The sequence below is a fragment of the Carettochelys insculpta genome, chromosome 2, assembly GCF_033958435.1.
Source record: "Carettochelys insculpta isolate YL-2023 chromosome 2, ASM3395843v1, whole genome shotgun sequence".
In the NCBI taxonomy this organism is placed as follows: Eukaryota; Metazoa; Chordata; order Testudines; family Carettochelyidae; genus Carettochelys; species Carettochelys insculpta.
In genome coordinates this window covers 29364780-29386272 of record NC_134138.1, presented here as the reverse complement: position 1 = coordinate 29386272, position 21493 = coordinate 29364780, and the positions used below count along the sequence as shown (strand labels likewise).

The window sequence follows — 21493 nt, the reverse complement described above, 5'->3', positions numbered from 1 at the left end:
GCATTTTTAAGTGAAATATTTCTGATACTGCATACTTTACCCGTTATGTCATGCTGTTTGAATGACTCACTGTAGATTTGATACTGATTAGGGCAGTGTTTCTTCAACCACTTGCAGACATCCTGCTGAGTCCACAGAGCTACTGGTTTTGTCAGTTTCACAGTACCAGACTGGAAAGAGAACAAGAAAAGAAATGGTATTTATGCCTACATACCAGACTTGTTTCTAATGTGATACATAATGGAGCAAAATAATTCCATTCAGGAGCCTTCTTTCGTAACAAAAGTGCCAGGACTACAAGGATCCGTTATTCACGTTTACAGAGATCGTATCTAATGTAAGAGTCTCTGTACAGTCCTCAAAAACAAGAAGTCCTGTGGCACCTTACAAACTAACAGATTTTTTTGTAGCATAAGCTACCATGGGCAAAGACCCCCTTCGTTAGATGCATGTAATGAATCTGATGAAGTGGGTCTTTGCCCATGAAAGCTTATGCTCCAAAAAATCTTTTAGTCTATAAGGTGCCACAGGACTTCTCATTTTTCATGGATACAGACTACCACGGCTACCACTGATACTTGTACATTCCTTGTATCACAAAAGCATAAACACTCTTCTCATACCTGTTTAGAGTCCAACTTTTATAAAGAATTAAGTCATGAAGGACCAGATTCTGTCACTTTTCCATAATGATCACCATAAAAAGTCAGCACTTGCCTCCAGAGATACCTCAAAAGTTACAGTTCTAATTAAATGTTAACTTTTAACCATCTTTAATATACACACTCTTGATATGAAATATCTAGTGCAGACTTAGTTATTTTGCCTTAAATATGAAAAGTTACCAAATGTGCAATTTTCACAGAACTTGGTTAATGCCCTTAATTTTCCCGGGATCCTACTTTTGATAGAAGACGACTTACTATAGAGAATATCAAGATGTTCCAAGTCCCAGCTCTCTTTTTCCCATGTCAACTCTGCAAAGAGTATGCCTCTTTGCTCAGCTCATGCTCTAGATGACCACGACAGGGCGGAAATGATCAAACACAACCCGGGGAGAGAGCTCTCCCAGGAGGCAATAGGGAGAGGGTGTACGGCAGCCAACCAGGGGCCCAGTGAGGCTGTATAAAATGGCTGCTAGCCTGAGGGAGATCCGTTCCTCTGTCTCTCTCTCCCTCCTTCCCTCCCTCCCTCCCCCGCCTTTTCTCTCTGGAGGGAGAGGAACCAAACCATTAGAGAAAGGCACCTTGGACAGAGCAGTGCTGGGGAAGGTCAGGGAGACCTCATGAACTACCAGACTGAAGGTCATATAGAGGCCCAAGGAGGTACCATGACTGCAGAGGGGCAGCCAGCATAGGAGTAGGCAGTAGACCCACCCCTCTCCCGCCCCCTCTTGCCACTGAGGAGTGGCCATTTCAGATTGAAGTTTGCCCCCTGAGGGAAGGCGCGAGATGAAGAATGGCAGTGGGTCACTGAGGCAAGTGGTAGGGTGCTGGGTTTGATCACAGAAGTCACCTGGTATGCTGATTATGCCATGATCCCACCTATCTGATCTCTGCCCCACCATCCTGTCCTGCTAGGCCAGAAGCTCTGGTCTCCCCCAGACATGGCAGAGAGTTGTGGTAACAGCCCCCCAGCACAGCAACAAAGGCACTGAACCAGCTCAGCTCTGAGAGAGCTCAGCGATGGGGACAATCACAGCCCCCAGGAACACAGCCACCAAGAATGAGAAATCCCCAGATAAATCATCTTACTCTGTACAAAAGCTGCACACACAGAAAGCTCCTAAGTTCAGCCCTCTTTTATCAATGAAAGAAAGAGATGCACAGTGGTTACTCCTCCCCCTCAGCCCTTTGTAACAATTATTTACACTGGGTTTGATAACAAACAAAAGTGCTTTTATTAAGTATGAAAGTAGGAATTAAGTGATTTCAAGAGAAAACAGATCAAAGCAAGTTACTAAGCCAAAAACAAACAAAACACACCAGCTAATCCTAATACACCAAGAGAGATGTTACAGACCTTAGTTCTCATCCTAGTTCTTCCTTAAGATAAAAACCCTTCAACACACGAGTTGATTTTTTTCTCTGGCCTGGGTTTACAGCATTTTGTATCTCTTTAGAGTTCATCTTCATTTTCTTTATGTGTATCCTCTTAGGACGGGGAGGCAATTTGAAAAGATGACAGCTGACTGCTATCCATCCCTTAAACAGAATTTCCCCAGGGCAGGAATCCTTTGTTTTAATCTCCCCACGGAAAAGTAGCAGATTTAAGATGGATGCCAGTGCGAGGTGGCACAGTCACGTCTTTATGGGACCAACTATGGTTTGGGCTTACAGGAAAATCACAGTCATTCACAGATTGTTGGTTTGAGTATCAGGCCATTACACTTCTGGAGTATCACAAATGGGCTGCATTAGTACATTTAGAATCATAAACAAATTCACACTTCATATTTCTAATTTCACATATAAAAATGATACATGCACAGAAGTAGAATATATACATTCAGCAGATTGTGACCTTAAAATGTTATGTCATGTCATGCTTGCTGCCTAAAGCATGTGAGTTACGCATATTCATATTCATAAACCCATTTTTATAAAGCCTGAGGGAGGAAGCGTCACAGCAGGCTTAGGGTAACTGGGTTTCCCGGGAATGGGGGACACCAGAATGTGGGTGCTGCTGTGGGGCAGTACCCTGGGAAAGGGGACACCACTTTCAGGGAGGGAAGCAGGTCCTGGTGTGGTGGAGATACAAAGAGCAGCTAACTGCAGGTGCAATACCACAGCAACATCTACCCTACATTCCTCTTTCGAAAGAGGAATACAAATGAGGGAAATTGAAAATGCAAATGAAGCACTGATTTAGAAATCTTGTGCCTCATTTGCATCATCTCTTTTGATAGTGTTTTTGGAAGAGAATTTTTCAAAAAAGAAAGAAAAAAAAGCAGTGTAGATAGAGTTCTTTCAGAAAAAAAAAACATTTTCAAAAGAATCCTTCTTCCTGAAACAAAATAGGAAGGGTTTTTTCAAAAATGTTTTTTGAAAGAACCCCACCTACACTGCTTTTTTTTTTAAATCTCTTCCAAAAACATGATAGAAAGAGATGATGCAAATGAGGCAGGAGATTTGTAAATCAGCGCTTCATTTGCATTTTTGGTTTCCCTCATTTCAAAAGAGGAATGTAGTGCAGACACAGCCCACCAGAAAAAGGCAGCACTCCAGTACTGACAAGAGTCAGATTTCCAGACTGATCAGTAGGAGACATCATGGGAGTAAGCTGAACCTGTTACAATATATACTTTTATCTCTGAGGCAGTGAATGGACTCTGAAACCAACTGAACAAAAAACCCATTACCCCTTCCCCAGGTACATGAATCAGAATCAAAATGATATTTACTCATACAAATGATTGTACAACTGGCTTGGTAGACTCAAATTTATTGATGCTTGTCCTTACCAAGTTTGCTTTAATCATAATTAAAAAGCAATTTGGCTTATTTTGCAAATCCATCATTCCATTAAACTGAACCTGGGCGTCTAACATCAAGCTATTCATTTGGTTTTTTAAGTCTTCATGACCCCCTGTGCATCTTCCTGTTTCAGTGGAGGCAGAGGAGGGGGGCAGTTTGGTTGCACTGGTTTAACAAAGAACAGAATTTTGCTTGCATGATATCTGGTACAAATGGGGAGAACCCAGCTTGAATTTCAGGCCCCTGGGTTCACCCAGCTGGGAGTTAGAAAAAAACAATAACTTTACTCATGAATTAAACAAATTTGATATGTAGTTAGGGATACACAATAAACCTCACAATGAGTTTTACATAATCACTTGAAGAGCAGAACCACGCATTAAAATGGATCAATTTCAGAGACTATTTTTGAAATATTATATACTAATATTCCCACATAAAGACAGGAAGAAACTTGAAAAGAAACAGAGAAAATAAAAATGATTTAAACAGCAATTCTATAATATTTAGATGTATCTAGGACAGGGGAGGGCAAATACTGGCCTATGGACTGGATCTGGTCTAGCAGGGTTTGTCCCTAGAAGCCCCCTCTTTCCCCGCCCCCGAATATTTACCTGGGTTTCTGCGGGTATCAGACAACTGCAGCTCTCGCTGGCCATGGGCTGCCATTCACATCCAATGGTAGCAGCAGGAAGTGCTGTCCTGGTCTGTGCTGCTTGCTGTCACTCTCATTGGTCTCGAACAGCGATCCATGGCCAGTGAGAGCTGTGATCGCCCTGCACAGGTAAATATCATGGCATCTGCCCACCGGGAACTAACTCAGGTGAGTCACTGCTAGAATTACTGCCAACCCTTGATTTAGGACATGAATTTAAAAAGACATATGGCAAAAGTGCCAGATTACCATCAGTCCTATGAACCAGAATAAGATATACTGGTTTAACTGCATCCACAACAAGTGGGTTTGCTATTTTCATTCTACCTGTATGATTAAACCAGCAGCAATTCCTAGTGTTGACAAAGATAAAATCAGTCTATGAATAACATAATTATGCCCAGTGTTCCCACTGGTTGTTTCAATTTTACTTGGACCTTAGACTAACCTTCCTTGTTTGCTTTGTGTATTGTTTCTGTCTGTCAGCAAAATCCCAATACCCTACCCCACAGAAATAGTTTCGTCTCTTTCAGGATTTCTTCTCCTCTGCACCTCTCTCCCCAAGAATACATATTCTACAGAGGACTGGAATTTAACTAACTATTGCTATCACTTAAAACAGTCGCACACTTGTAAAAGAAGAGTTAGTGTTCATGTATATTTCTGCAAAACTGGCTTCTCTACATCTTACATGCATTCCTGAATTCACATTCTATATATAGATAAACTGCAGACCCTTTGGGTTAGGTCATCTCCAAAGTAAGAATACAGTTGAAACATATATAATTCAACCAAAAATATATTTTTGATATATTTTTCTGACACCAGGCTATTTCTTTTATATATAAAATAATTTGAGTCTTGGAGGGCAGATTCAGAGCTACACAGATTTAAAATGTTTCAGAGAGGTAGCTGAGTTAGCCTGCATCTTCAAAAACAACATGAAGTCCTGTGGCATCTTATAGACTAACAGATACTTTGGAGCATAAGCTTTCATGGGCAAAGACCCACCTCGTCAGATGCATGTGTGGCGGGTTTCAGATGAGGGTTTAAAGCGGGAGTCTCAGTCAAGGGGAGGGCCAGAGTTGACAAGGTGTGTTCAGGCAGGGAGGATGTGGCCCACTATCGGTAGTTAATGTGGAGGTGTGAATGTCAAGAGCGGAGAAACTGCTTTTATAATAGGCCAGCCACTCCCAGTCTCTCTTCAATCCTTGGTTGACGGAGTCAAATTTGCAAATGAATTGCAGTTCTGAAGTCTCTCTTTGGATTTTATTTTTGAAGTTTTTTTTTTTTTTGTAGGACTGCTACTTTTAAATCTGTTACTGAAAGTCCAGAGAGATTGAAGTGTTCTCCTACAGGTTTTTGTATGTTACCATTCCTGATGTCAGATTTATGTCCCTTTATTCTTTTTAACTAGAGATTGTCCAGTTTGGCCAACGTAAATTGCAGTGGAGCATTGTTGGCAGATAATGGCATATATTATATTAGTAGATGTGCAGGTGAAAGAGCCCTTGATGGCGTGGTTGATGTGGTTAGGTCCTGTGATGGTGTTGCAGGTGTAGATATGTGAGCAGAGTTGGCACCAAGGTTTGTTGCAGGGTTTGGTTCCAGGTTTACAGTTACTGTGGTGTGGCCTATAGTTGCTGGTGAGAATTTGTTTAAGGTTGGCAGGCTCTCTATAGGATCATTGTCCAGGATGGGTTGTAGATGACTGATGAATGTGGTGGAGAGGCTTTAGCTGGGGGCTGTATGTGATGGCCAGCGGTGTTCTCTTGTTTTCCTTGTTGGACCTCTTTTGAAGCAGGTGGCTTCTGGGTACATGTCTGGCTTTGTCAATCTATTTCTTCACTTTCGTAGGTGGGTACTGTAGTTTCAGAAAAGCGTGGTAAAGGTCTTGTAGATGTTTGTCCCTGTCTGAGGGATTGGAGCAAATGTGATTGTATCTCAGTGCCTGGCTGTATACAAAGGACTGTGTACTATACCCTGGATGGAAGCTGGAGGCATGTAGGTAAGCACAGTCATCTGTGGGTTTCCAGTATAGGTTGGTGTTTATGTGACCATCACTTACTTGCACAGTAGTGTCAAGAAAGTGGATCTCTTGTGTGCTGGTCCAGGCTACGGTTGATGGTGGGGTGGAAACTGTTGAAATCACAGTGGAACTCTTCAAGAGCCTCTTTCCCCTGAGTCCAGATGATGAAGATGTCATCAATGTAGCACAAGTAGAGGAGGGGTGCTAGGGGACGAGAACTGAGGAAGCGTTGTTCCAGGTCAGCCATAAAAATATTGGCATACTGTAGGGCCATGCAGGTGCCCATAGCAGTGCCACTGATTTGAAGGTATAAATTGTCCTCAAATCTGAAATAGTTGTGGGTGATGACAAAGTCACACAGCTCAGCCACCATTTGTGCCTTGGTCTCATGAGGGATAATGTTCCTAACAGCTTGAAGTCCATCCTCATGTGGGATATTGGTGTAACGGGCCTCTACATCCATAGTGGCCAGGATGGTGTTTTTAGGAAGGTCACCAGTGAATTGTAGTTCCCTAAGAAAGTCGATAGTGTCTCCAAGAAAGCTGGGATATAAAATGACCAGCAAAATATAGTCTAGACAACTAGGAAAGTGTTCTCTTAAATATTTCATACATCATAGAAACCCTGGTAATGGTGGCCTGTACTCACCATGTTGACGAGAGTAAACCTGCACAAATTTGCAATTACTTTATTTGCAATAAATATTTCACAATAGCTAATGTCAAAGTGATTTTGAACTCACACACCACAGGTCTCTGCTAGTGCCATTGGAACTGCACATCTGCATATGAGCCAAGAACCGAACAACTACAAAGTGAAGACCCCTTTGTGGTATATGAGGGGTTCTCAAATTTCATTGCACTGTGACCCCTTCTGACAAGAAAAATTCTTACACAACCCCAGGAGTGGGGACTCAGAGGCAACTAGTGCAGGAATTCCAGGGTGGGGGAGAAAGGAGTGAGAGGGAACAGGGCCACTTGAGATGAGCCCCCGCCGCTGCTCCCTCCCTAACCCTGCTCCTCCCATGCTCACCCATGACCCACTACCTTGGCACCACCCCCATTCTCCTGTTTCTGTGGAACCACTGTGCCACTTCCGGGAAATGTGGGGGCAGTCCACCTGGGAGCAGCTTAGCCCGTTGCTCTTGCAGTTAATTTTAGACTGGAATCCCCCATGATATTCCCTTTGCTGAGCTAAAGAGGTTGATCTCTTTGCATTTACTTTCTGTAAGGCAGGTATTTTAATCCTTTAAACATTCTTATGCGTCTTCTCTTAACTCTCTCCAGTATAGGAATAGCCTTCTTTGATTGTGGATGTGAGAACCAGACACAGTATTCCAGCAGCGATTACACTACAGGTTGCATCTCCCTCATCTAGCACCCTCAGGACCGGACAAGACCTGAATGAGGGAATTTGCCAGACAAAGAAAGGTCTCCTGTCCCGCCTCCCCCAGCCTGCTGCCTCTCTCTGCTGGAAGCTCCAGACCCCTGTGGCTTCTCTGCCTCCTCCCCACACCCTGAGTCCCTGCTGCCCCCTTACCTACAGCCTGGTCTATGCCAGCCCCATCCCAGATGCAGGTGGGCTGCTGGCCATGGCTCCAGCTGCCAGCTTTGGGGAAACCAGTTCCAGTCATGGCCAAACTGACAGCCCTGGCCCTGCAGAGGCTAGTTCCAGCTACTAGACCTGTGGAGGCTGGTTCCAGCCACGGTCAGGCTGCTGGCCCTTATTGCCCCGGGGCACCGGTTTCAGCCCTGCCTGTACTGCTGGCCACAGCTCTGGCCCAGGGCTGGAACATCCTCAGGACCAAGGGCTCTCTGGTCCTGTAACCCATCTTACCAGCAATTCAAATTGCTCTGAATCAGTGATCTGTCCTTTTTATTACTTTCCACTCTCTCAATTTTCACACTCGCTGCAAAATTTATCAGTGATTATCTTATGCTTCCTTCCAGGTCATTGATAAAAATGTTAAATTGCATCAGACTAACAACTATGGGACCTCACTAGAAACACATTACATCATTGTTCAGTGATGATTTCCCATTTACAATTGTGTGTTTAGGCCTACCAATTAGTTTTAGTCCTTTTAATACATGCTTAAAGACATAACTTTGTTATCTTTAAAATCAACATATCATGTGATACCAAGTCAAATGCTTTACAGAGTCTAAGTATATTACATCAACTCTATAATATTTATGAACCAAACTTGTAATCTCATCAAAAGAGAGGTATCAAATTAGTTTGACAGGATCTATTTTCCATAAACCTATATTGATTGGCATTAATTATATTACTCAGTTTTAATTCTTTCTTAATTAAGTCCTGTATCAGCAGCTCCATTATCTTGCCCAGGATCAATTTCAGACTGACAGGCCTATAATTATGTAGGCTATCCTGCTTACCCTGTTTAATTACTGGGATATTAGCTTATTTCCTATCTTCTGGAACTTTTCCAGGTGTATGTCCACTTTCCATTGATAAAGTGGCAAACCAATTAATAAATCTACACTGCTCATTTTGAGTACAAGGCTAGGAGCTGTGGGGAGCTGGCTAATGACTTTCTCAGAGTGGCTCCAGGAGCACTTACGCAACCGAGCTGGGTGTGGGGCTCCACATCTTGTTGTGCTGAGTGATCACTACGCATGGAGGGGTTTGCTGCTTGTCACAAGTAAAGCACTGTGAGAGAGAGCCCACGGTAGCAAGATAAGGGGGATGTGGGCCCACAAGTCCCAGGCTGCACTCCAGGGATCATGTCACAAGACTATTTCATATTCACCTAACCTAGAGAACACAGAGGCTTGGGTAAGAGTAGTATAGTGTATACTGAAGAGAAAGAATTGCAATCATCACATGTAAGCAAGAAGAAAAAAGTACGTCTGGCCACCACAGCCACCTGGACTCTACAAGCAACTGAGGTTCTAGAATGAAAACTATGTGCGTCTCATTTAACTGACATACTCTTCCACAAAGGGGGCAAGCATGATACCCAGGGAGCTTTCTAAATCCTTCCCCCAGTTGAAGAACACTGCCCTTGTTTATCTGGACCAATCTCACTGATGCTCCCAGTTTGGCCAAGCACAGGTGAAGGAGACATCAGACTAAGCCTCAGCTCCAGACCTAAAGCTGTACATTACCAGCAGGCTGACAGTGTCACAGCCCAAGCCACCTCACCATCTCTTTTAGCACCATCACATACAGAGATAGGACGGGTGTGACAGAACCCTACAAAACCCCTGAAAATTTTCATATGATCCTCCATTATAGTCCTCCTCCTCTTTAGTACGTGCACACAAGAACAACACCTACTGGTCTTTCTTTTGCTTGAACCTAGCTGTTGCCATTACTAGATGAAGGTCTGAGAGAAAACCAGTGAAGGAACGCAGGATAGCACTGCAATGAAGAGTCAAATATTAACAATATCAAATGACCCATCGCCCTCACTTGTTCATAAGACCCCTTCATACACAAATACATCAAACAAATTAATCAGCTAATACTAGCCATGAAGTAATGATGCCTGTGTCAGAAGAAAAAAAATTCTTTCTAAAACACATTCAGATGAGGTCAGGATCCTTATACCTAAACCAAACATCTTGTTTATGATAAAGTTTAGATCTATCTTTAGAAACAAACACTGTGGAATTTTAGAAGCATGGAAGAAACAACATGTACAGCCTTACGATGAAAAGCTAAACATTTAAAACTTTTATTGTATAAGAATTTAACTGACTTTTCCCTAGAAAAAAATCTTGTTTCTGTAGTTAAAAATAACTCCTATTTTAAAAAATGTATGTACGGCTACATTTAAGTGCCTGGGAACTATAGGATCCTAAAAGAAAAGCTTGGTAGAGCTAGAACAGAGGTGAGCAAACTTTTTGGCCTGAGGGCTACATCAGAACAGGCAAGTTGTATGGTGGGCCATGAATGCTTGATGGCCTGACCTCCTCCCAATGGTGGATAAGCCACTGGCCAAATGGACATGCATACAACCCCAGCCAATCGGGGAGATCCAGAAAAATGGTCCTCCCCCTGCCCACCACCCATCTGCCACTAGCTCAAACCTCCTGCCTGGTATTTCAATCAGGGAATGGTGTTGGAGTGGGGCAAGCCACAACCCTGCTCCCTGGTGGGAGCCCAAGGGGCAGATGAAAAGGTACAACTGGCTGGACACAGTGAACAGGCCATAACTTGTCCACCTCACTCTAGCAGATATTTTTAGATGGACACAAGGGCTGAGAATGTTTGTCCTCATAATGCCATTGTGAGAGCACTTTTCAGTTTAATAGATGTTTTCCTCTGTATGGTTTGAACACACAGTGTTAAGCTTTTCAATAGCAAAGTTTACTAGCAATCACATTTATGAAAGCAAATTTTACTTCTTTTCTTATGGAAGTGAAAGCTGACTACTGATGTATGTTGCACAGCATAACAGCTGCAACCCAGTGCCTAGTAAATCCATTGCCCCCCACCCGCCACACACACACGAGAGCAATTTTTTGTTACCATCTCTTACAAGTTTTCTGAATGTTCATTTGAAATGTGCCTGGCTTTACCTTATAATGACAGTCAAAACAAAATAGGCTGTATTTTTTCCACAGTGGTGCACCCTCATATAGAAGCCAAGCACAAAACGCTATTGTCATAATTTGCAAGGTCCTGAAGAGCTGAAAAAAAGAGATTTTATATTAATGACATATAACATTGTCATGTTCAGTTTTTGAACATCATCCCAACATGTTTTTTCAACCAGGAGTTTTAAGTGGCTGGTACCAAAAATAATAGAATTTCCTTGTGTTAAATGTTTCTTGGTTATAGAGCTAGATCTTATTAAATATATTCCGTGCAGCAGTACCCAGAAGCCCAACACAGGAACAAAGCTTCTTGTGTTAGGTGCTGTACAAACATACAATAAACAACACCATAACATTTATAAAGACGAGAGACACATGAGGAGTACTTGGGGGAAGAGAATATAAAGAAATGTATACAACCTTTACATAGATATTTAAATTTCTTTAAAAGATTAGATTAGATTAGATTTGTTAAAAGATTTTAGATTTTTAAATTATTGTAGCTACTTTAACTATCAACAATCTTATCACAAGGAGAGCTGGCCCTTTAAGTGAGATTGAAGATCCAGCTTTAGCAAGGTCCTTGATTTGGCCCAGAACTGAGGACTTTGTGATCCAGGAAGACAGCTGATGCAGATTGGGCTACCTTATATACAGAACTAGGACTGTGAATGTGACAGGAGGATAGCACACGAGAATTGCCGTGCGTGCCCACCTGAGAAGAGGACCTGCTGTACAGCCTCTACTGATGAAGGACCTGGGTTATGGAAGACCATGGAAAGATGCCTGATCAACTAGGCCAAGGACTGGGTGAAGACCTAGAGGAAGGGAGCCCTGATTTAGTTAGAAAGCTAGAGACTGGTGAGAGACACAGGCTGCATCTACACTACAAGATAAATTTGAATTTAAGGCAGTTAGCTCGATATTACCAAGTGACTGTCTTCACTGTAAATACCATTAGCTTGATTTAGGGTGCGCTAATCTCAAGATTACAAAAATCACAGTTACCCGACAGATATAGTCTCAAACTTGAATTCAGAAGTTCGATTAAAGGCCAGTGTGGAAACGCCATGTCTTAAAGTTGAATTTATTAGCCTCCAGAGGTGTGCTGTATGTAACCCACAATGCTCTCCAGTAAAATAGGAAGACCATGAATTTCCAAGCAGGAGCAGCGAGCCTTTGGCTGTGGGCTCATGTTTGTATGAGAGCCTGAGAAATGTCTTTCCTTCTTTGCTATTAGCGTTGTGAGTGCACCTACCCATTCAAACAGCGCTTCCAAGGAGTTTGTGGCTCTGTCTACACTCATTGTTTTTTCTGCGCTGCCTGGTGCCAGCTGCTGCCCTGTCACACCGTGTGGCAACAAGGTTGTGCTGAGGTCGTGCTTGCATAAGACGCCCAGAAACTTCTTCTCAGCGGTTTACATCCATGTGAGAACTCCCTTCCCTCACCCACAGTGGACACACAGTCTGGGTCTTTCCCATGCTCTGCACATCACGTGGGTAGCCCCAACTCAATGAAAGGATGTGCCTGCCATTCAGTATTGATCATGCTTCCAGGCAGCACCATGAAAGATTGCATGCATTGAGGGCTCCAAAGGCAGGAAAGACATTCAGGGGCTTACAGCCGCCATGGGGAAGTCTCCCCCGACAGTTAAGATACTGGGGTTTTGCTGCTGCTGTGCAGAAGTCTCCCCCAGCTCAGAGAGGACCACTTCAACTGCCCCCCCCCCGAACGCCCCCTATGCCCATATCAGGGCTTGCTGCTGATAGGGGAAATTCTCCCCTGGCGGCTAAGATATTCGGGGAGGACCACCTCAACTGGACCCCCACTCAACCCGCCCCACACGCCCCTAGTGTGGCTTCTGCCACTGGGGGGAAATCTCCCCCAGCAGCTCAGATACACGGGTGGGCTTATTTCAGCAGTCACAGACCACATCACCCACCCACACCCCACCAAAAATATTTCCCGGAGCTTGCTGTCCATTGCAGACACCTTCTGGTTTTATATTCCAGTTATAAAATCTTTTTACTAATACCTGCTATCTGTTTTCATGCCTTGACCCGCTCACAAACATGGGGGAGGAGGATCCAGCTGAGATGCCTGTTTGTGTTATAAGCTCAGTGTATGTTATTTCACTGACATCAACCGGGTTGGCATTAACTTTGTAGTGAAAGGGAAAGTCAACAATTCTTTTTTCCTACACTTTTCTATCCTCTTTTTTTTAACTTTAAAATACAGTTCATGCCCCTGCATTATTTTCAGGGATCACATGCAATGATGGGAGGTGGGACAGCAGCGGATGGCCCGTCGAGAACACAGTCATTGCACAGAAGCCTTATAGTGCACCAGAAAGCCAAAGACTCTCCCCATCAGCAACTCTATTTTCTGCAAAACTTTCCCATCTTCTCCTTCTTCTTGCTTTTCGGGATCCCTGTATTAGTTTCACTGAAGTCAAAAATCTTTTTTCCTAGACTCTACTATTCTCTCTCTTCTAATTTTGAGGGTCCCTGTATGATTTCCAGGGATCAGTAGATTTTCAGGGACTGGGAGGGGAATGAGGAAAATGCAATGTGGGAAGATGATGTCAAAGACCAGCAAGCATACCCAGAATGCTACAGGGATGAGGGAACTGTGGGATAGGTTCCCACAATACACTATTGCCGCAATCGATGTTTGCCAATTTGAGTGCGGCAGCAATAAGTCGACTTTGTGAGGAGCACGTGGGAAGTGAGGATGGTCAAATTCAAACTTATAAACTCCAGAATTACTAAACAGATATTAATGAACTTGAATTTATCTCGTAGCGTATGTAGAAGCAGCCCGAGAGAGCACAGCAGCTGCTCATAAGTTTCTGCCAAAGGCTTGTGGAACAAAACCAGTAATAAATGACTACTTGTGAGCCTCTGCACCTATCCGTGAAACAGTTTGGCCTGTTTACCCTGTAAAGGGAGTAGTTCTTCGCCTTAGCTGAAGGCCAACATTAGCCAATTAGCAAAGGGAATCAGAGACTGCACTTGCATCTGAAAGCAAGGGAAGACTCCTTCTTGCAACCTCTCATCTGCATACCTCCAACCCCACCTAGAAATCATTAAAAAAGTTGTAGGCTTTGTGGAAGAGGTGACTCTTGAGGAAAGTATATTGACATTACAGATCAGTTCTGTATTCCATTTGTAAAAGCATAAAGGTATTTCAGGGAGAATTGCCAACAGCAGAAAAATCTAGTGAGCAACAGAAGGCAACTTGTGGGTAGGGTTCCTAACCTTCCAGGATTGTTCTAGAGCAGGGTTTCCCAGCCTACGGGTTGCCATTACACTTCAAAAGGGTCACCGGCTGGGTGGTTCCACAGGTGGCTCTTAAGAAGCCATTCACACTCTTGAAGTAGTTCTCAACTTCTTAATTGGATTAACAGCCCTCTGGCAGTTAAGCCAATCAATTAAATTGAGAACCATTTCAGCTGCAGGGCAGATAACTGCATACCTGAGGAGCAGCACCCAGCTCAGGTAATGTAGCGGCCTGGGTCTGAGGTTGGGAGGAAGGGCAAGAGGTGCCCCCCCCCCAGCTCCCAGCAGGGTTCCCGTGGCTGGCTCAGCCATCCAGGGCTCTGCCCCAGCCAGCTTCCAGCCTTAGAAAGGGGTTGGGGTCTCCCCCTTCCTCCCAGCATGGGTTCCTGTGGCTGGCTCTGGAAGGCAGGGCTCTGCCCCAGCTGGCTTCCAACCACTGGGGTCAGGGTCCAAACTTCTAGGAATACAATACATAGTTGTATTTAATTTCAGCCCCAGAGTGTGACTCCCTTAGCCCCAGAGTGTGGGGTTTAAGATGGAGGAAGCAGTTTGGTGGTGAGGGAAAGACACTCATCGCAACTCTGATAGTAAATGTGTTGTTATTTTATTACTGTATTCCCCTTTTCCATGAAATAATTACTATGAATATATACGAGGGAGCACAATTTTATATTCCTGCCTCAGGTGCAAAAATATCAAGTTACTGAACTAGTTCTCCAATGTCCCCAGGTATTTGAATTGCCTTGGTTCACCAAGTCTTCCTGAATTGTCAAAATGGGTCCCAATCTGGAAAAGATTGGGAGCTACTGTTCTCGAGTCTCCAGGAATTAAATCTTTAACTAAAGATTACATCATGCAATGAAACCTCCAGAAATACATCCAACCAAAATTGACAATCCTATTAACGAAGGACAGAGTTGGGAAGGACCTTGAGGACAAGGAAAAGGAACTAGAGTTTGACATGATGCAACAGAAAAAGCCATTAGTGGAATTCAAAGAAAGAAATGACACAAAGTGATGGACAAAAAAAGACAATCTTAGTGTACTCTGGCAAGACAGAAGGATGAAATGAATGTCAGGACAGTTACATTACAGTAATCAAGATAGGAGAGGACCAGGAACTGGGTGAGAGTTTTGCTGTTCACTCTGAAAGAAAAGGATAGATTTTTGAAATATTACGAAGGAAGCACAGGCAGCAGCAAGTTTTGGCCACATGTGACAAACTTATTCCATTCAAAACAAAAAAGCAATCAAGTAGTACTTTAAAGACTAACACAATAATTTATTAGTTGAGCTTTTGTCAGACAGACCCACTTCTTCAGACCACAGCCATACCAGAACAGACTCAATATTTAAAGCACAGAGAACCAAAAACAGTAATCAAGGTGGACAAATCAGACAAACAATTATTAAGTTGAGCAAATCAGAGAGTAGAGGGGCAGAAGGACAGTGGGGAAGTCAAGAATTAGATTAAGCCAGGTATGCAAACGAGCCCCTATAGCAACTCAGAAAATTCCCATCCCAGTTCAAACCACGTGTTAATGTGTCGAATTTGAATATAAAAGAGAGTTCGGCAGCCTCTCTTTCAAGAGTGTTGTGGCTTTGTTGCAAGGAAAAGTTCCAGGACTAGTATTTCTGCGGTATAGACTGTGGCAGTTGGTGAGAATCCTCATAAGATTGGGAGGCTGTCTGTAGGAGAGTACAGGCCTGTCACTTAGGGTCTTCTGGAGTGTGGCATCCTGATTAAGGACAGGTTGTAGGTCTTTAATAATGCACTGCAGTGGTTTGAGTTGGGGGCTGTAGGTGATGACCAGTGGTGTTCTGTTCTTGGCTTTTTTGGGCCTATCTTCGTGAAGCTGGTCTCTGGGTATTTGTCTGGCCCTGTTGATTTGTTTTTTTATTTCTCCTGGTGGGTAATTCAGGTTTATGAATATTTGGTAAAGATCTTGCAATTTATGGTCTCTGTCAGTTGGATCAGAGCAAATGTGATTGTACCTAAGGGCTTGACTGTAAACAATGGATCTAGTTATGTGTGCAGGATGGAAGCTAGAAGCATGTAGGTAAGTACAGCGATCAGTGGGTCTGCTCACTTTGATATTTTTTTTTCTGATTTGTCCACCTTGATTACTGTTTTTGGTTCTCTGTGCCTTAAATATTGAGTCTGTTCTGGTATGGCTATGGTCTGAAAAAGTGGGTCTGTCCCACGAAAGATCGCCTAATAAATTATTTTGTTAGTCTTTAAAGTGCTACTTGACTGCTTTTTTGTTTTGATAGTATATAGACAGACTTCCTCTCTGTTACTATTCCATTCAAGATCTTGTACACCTCTCATCATCATAGCATATAATCACCTTACAGCAGTACATTAAGGAACATGGCTAGCACTTGTCACATCTGGTTCACTCTCCAAGAAGATGATGTTAAGAAATAAACCCCCGCAGTTAGAGACTTGGGTGGCACGGAGAATATGTTTTATACATTCACAGATAACGGCAGGAGACAGGTAAGAGGAGAAGTAGACTACATTTCTGGGTAGAGATGTTTAGTTTTGAAGATGGTGTAATGATGCCAAAACATCCATCCAGAGAGAGATACCTGACAGAAAACGTCAGAATGGTGGGAGACTGGGGCAAAAAGGCAGATTTGTGAAATGGAGAAGAAGAACTGTACTTACCCCCACTAGATAGCAAACGTCTGTCATCTGAAACCGCACTCCCCACTTTCTTCTATGTCTCAACGTTTTAAGGATGTAAACTCTTCCTAGCAGGGATTTTCTGTCTATATCAGGGGTCAGCAACCCCCCAGCACGAGAGCCAAGAGTGGCACACGAGCCAACCTCTATTGGCATGTGAGGCAGGAGCTGAGCCCCACTGCTCCTCCCCCATGCAGCCAGGAGCTTGGTCAAAGCCAGGCTGCCTGTGGATTAAGAAAAGACCAGCTAATGCTACCAACCACCACCTAAGCGGTAAAGCTCTGCATCTTAATTTATTTATTAATGAAGCTGTTGTGAGTGGGACTATTAATTATTTTAAAAAATATCATCGGCACTGGGACTGTATACAGAGGTCAAAAGGTCAAATTTTGGCACTCAGCCTTGGAAAGTTTGCTGTCCCCAGGTCTATATCGTACATGATTAAATATTAAATACAGAGGAACCCTGGTTATCTCACCTAAATGGGGCCATAGGTTTGTTGGATTACGGGGATTTTCAGTTAATATGGAGCACTAATGAAAGAACAGACACACATAGGCTATGTCTGCACTTACAAAAAACTTTGAAATGCTAATGGCCAAATCAAAGAAAACTAATGAGGTGCTGAAATGAATATTCAGCACCCAATTAGCATGCCACCGGACGTGGCACTTTGAAAGTGCTGCAGTTCGCTCACCCGTGGCTCCGCTACATGAGGGTCCTTTTCGAAAGGACCCTGCCAACATTGAAATCCCCTTATTCCTATCAGCCACGTAGACAAGCCGCAGGCGAGTGAACTGCGGCACTTTCAAAGTGCCAGGGCCGGCGGCATGATAATGAGGAGCTGAATGTTCATTTTAGCACCTCATTAGTTTTCTTTGATTTGGCCATTAGCATGGCCATTTCGAAGTTTTTTGTAAGTGTAGACACAGTCATACTGTATCTGTAAATTGACTGTACTATATCACTAAATTCCAATGAAAACACAATATGGCCATCAAATAGAAAACAACATCACAAACAAATTTTACAAACAAACACAGCATTTATAGTTGTCACACCTGTTATTTAATATTACTATAATATGAAAGGTTTATTATGTAGGATGTCAGAAATGAAATGAGAATGTTGCATCCAAACCAGTAAATAAGCAAAAAACAAAGAGAGTGTACGTTACCAGAGAAAAAGTTATGTCCTTTCACAGCAATTTAGTGAAAAAAACAGTTCATTTAAAATAGTGAGTGACTGGGATTTGCTTTTGAGCCTCCCTTTTCTTTGCAGCAACATCATGCCAGCGTCTGAAGAGCAGTATGTCTACAGTGGTCGCTTCCCTTTGTTGCTCAATGTAAACAAATGTGGCCTCCAGAGCCTTCAATCCCTCACAATGACTCATTCCATCTGCTTTCTCTAGTCCGGTGTTGTCGTCTTTCATATCGTCATCATCACCACAAGTTCTCTTATGTCATTATCAGTCAGTTCTCATTGTTCATCTTTATCCATCCAATTCTGTATGTCACCATTATTCACATTTTTCACAGCCTGATATCATTTTCAATAAAGACAAAAGATAGTCATAATTTTCTTGTACTGTTGCTTTGGTAGACTGATCTGTATTCTGTTTTCATCTGGAAGTCGCCTTCTCCAAGATTTTACTTTTTTTTTTCCCCATTTCTTCCCAAGATTGTGCAATCCAATAGACAGTATCTTTTACATTTATTTTTGTCCCAGTTTCTCTACTATGCTATCTCTATCATCAATAACTCTTTGCTCATGTCTTTTCTTTAATGCTTCAATGACACCCTGGTCCATAGGTTGACAAACTGAGGTGACATTTGGCCATACAAAAAAAAAAATCTTTATTAGGATGTGATGGTGAATAATCCATAAGAAGAACTGCTTTCTTTTGCAGGTTTTTGGTGTTAAAAAGCTTTCTACTGAAGGAACAAATCTACTAAAAAAACAACTTATAAAGATTTCACAGCTCATCCAGGTGACCTTTTTTCTTCTTTTTCAGTTGTTCTACCAAACTGGCAGTGCTGTAGGATCTATATTTTTGAAGGCCTGTGGTTTTTTGGATTTTCCAGTTAAAACATGTTTGAGTTTATGGTTATCTGAGGCGTTACTGCAGGCAAGAACTGTCACTCTCTCTTGCTTATTTTAAATCAAAGAGCTGAAGCTTCTGCGCAGGAAGCCAGAGTTTATGATGGAAGCATTTTAAAATTTAGTCCAGTTTCATCAGACTTGCATATCTGTTCATCTGATAGCCATTTTTATAAGAGTCTGAAAGTGTTCTGTGAATTTCATAAATGTTTCTGAATCTGCTGACAATTTTTCCCCACAGATGTAGAGCTCCCTAACTCCATAATATCTTTTCCAGTGATCTAGCCAGCCTGAACTACCAGTAAAACCTGATTCTCCTTCATTCAATTGCTTGTGAAAACCCCGTGTTTTTTGTTGTAGAAACGGTCCGGTTATCGGCACACCTTTCTCTCTTTGTTGTGTGAACCACAAAAATAAGCTTCACTCACCTTTTCATACTCATACATTTTCATTGTCTTTCTTCTTTGTGACCCTCATTTGCAGCCCTAACTGAGCAACACTTTTCAATCTCACTTCTACATTTCTTCCATTTGCCAAGAGTAACATGCCCCACACCAGACCTGATGCCACTTTCTGCACAGCTTCGCCTTTATCCAGCATTTGGAAGGCTTCAAGTTTTTGCTCCATGTTAACAACCACTTTCTTTCCCTTTTTACGTGACATGTTGATAAAAAATTTACAATACTCTTTGTGAAGACACAGGATACCCAATGCCACTCTAACAAACACGCCACACCTCCAATTCCACAGGCAGGTGTGCCTGCACAAACATGCCATCTGCACACGACATCACTCGTGACTCTTACGTCAGATAACACAGAGGGCCAGTTGAGTGAAAGTTGGATAACCAAGGTTCTCCTGTAATCATGTATAATATTATGGTTGCTCACATCATGCTGTATTTAGGTTCAGTAATTACAAACACAGTGGAAGCCTTGAGTCTGCAAACCTTTCCATGTATAGTTCTCAGCATTTCCAACTCACAACTGTGTTTGTTAGGAGTTTTGTGTTCAAATTTTTTCAGCTTTTGCCTAAACATAACGGAGACTATGGGCACCTCTAACCACAGAAGGAACTGTTCCAAAAATGTTAAATCAGTAGATTTAATATGTGACATTTAATTTCATGCTCTGTTTACTCCATTATACAAAGTATGCAGTACTTAAATTGGCAGCACAAAATAATACAAAAATAAAATGATAGCTTGTGCACAATTACTTAGAGCTTTTCAGTGTTCAAAATAACATTAGCACTCAAGCCTTGTTCTGGACCTTAACAGCTTGGCCAAGTTCTAAACAATGGCTTACAAGCGATCTTATCAGATGCTGTTTATACAACTGCCGATTTCTGGAGTCAGCATATGACTGGTACTTCTGTGGTCATTATTGACTGTATGTTTCTACTTAAACAAATCTGTTGTACTTTTGAATGACAAAGGATCGAAGTGGTCGACAACACCACTGAGTAAATAATTTGAATTCTTGTATGTAAAGTGCTTTAAATAAGAAGGTCTCAAAACCCAAGAGCGAATAAACGACATTGCCTGTTTGTGCTTGGGAGTGTGCACAGACTACAAATCTGGAGAACTTGCTAGAATGGGGACCAACATCCATTAAAGAATACAAGCCTGAATCTTGAGCAGGTCTGCAGGGTAGTGTGTGTAAACCTCTCCAGTCTGTAATATCCAACATGCATAATAACCACATCCAGCCACAAAGTAAATGTACATCTGCACATCAACCAATTAACTCAATACCTGCCCTAACATTTCAGAGCATTAATACATAAACATACACTAATATGTGAAAGAAGTATGACTCAGAAAGAAATGCATATGCAGTGATGAATGCAGTATGCACTTGCAGCAAGAAAAAGACTTACCTGTTTATGTTGCAAATGTGAAGCAAGGATAGATAAAGGGTAAAGCAAAGGAGTGGGACTACCCCAGGTGTTTAAAGTTAGGAATGAGGATAAATGTTAGTAGAACTGGGGCATATAGTCTTGAATACATATAGAAAGAAATTTTAATATTTATGAAGCATTAAATTAAAAATTACATCATAGAACCAGCTATGTAAGTTATTGCCAGATCTTTCTTATCGGCTATTCAAAAAGTCTTAATTTAGCAGTGTTGTATTTGTAACTTAACATAAAAGGATGTAAAAATGCACATTTGTATCCCCAGAATCACTTTCTTTGTAGAAATGCTTGGGTTACCCTAACTTGGGAAAATAGGAATCTTTCTGTTATATTCCAAATTTCCTTTCTGATGTTATACTACCTTTAAAACTCTCTGTGAATGAGCACCATAAAAGTTCTAGAAAGAACAGATGGACTGAGTGAAAGACAAGGATGTATTTTTAAGTAATCACTTAAAATAATCAAGAATTTGGACTGGATTACATTTTTATTTAACAAACAGATTCTACAAACATCAGTTAATTACAAAATCAATTTTTGATGTTCTGGTAAAACAAAAACAAAGCACAAAACTAAAATAAGATTATATTGCAGAACTGCCTGCAAGCCTCGACAAAAAATGAGACCTTAAGAGAGTCAGAAGATAGCATGATCGTCACCTGAGGCTTGTACCAGAGATAGCAGTCTCCTACCTGGGACCATAAGGAACTCCAGTGGCAAGTCATGAGCTTGGGTCTGCAGGGAACAGAGTATTTTAGAGCAGAGGTCA

At 42.2% G+C, this 21493-nt stretch overlaps 1 protein-coding gene across 2 annotated transcripts in view; it reads right to left on the bottom strand.

Annotated features, from left to right (window-relative positions):
* The window catches only part of SAMD12 (sterile alpha motif domain containing 12), a 260704-nt gene that overhangs the window by 172877 nt on the left and 66334 nt on the right, over positions 1-21493 (bottom strand). Inside the window, exon 3 of one of the 2 annotated variants that reach the window (XM_074986738.1) lies at positions 41-170. In XM_074986738.1, coding sequence (XP_074842839.1) covers positions 41-170 — 130 coding nt within the window. The remainder of the gene's footprint in view (positions 1-40; positions 171-21493) is intronic. The other variant, XM_074986739.1, reaches the window with a different exon arrangement.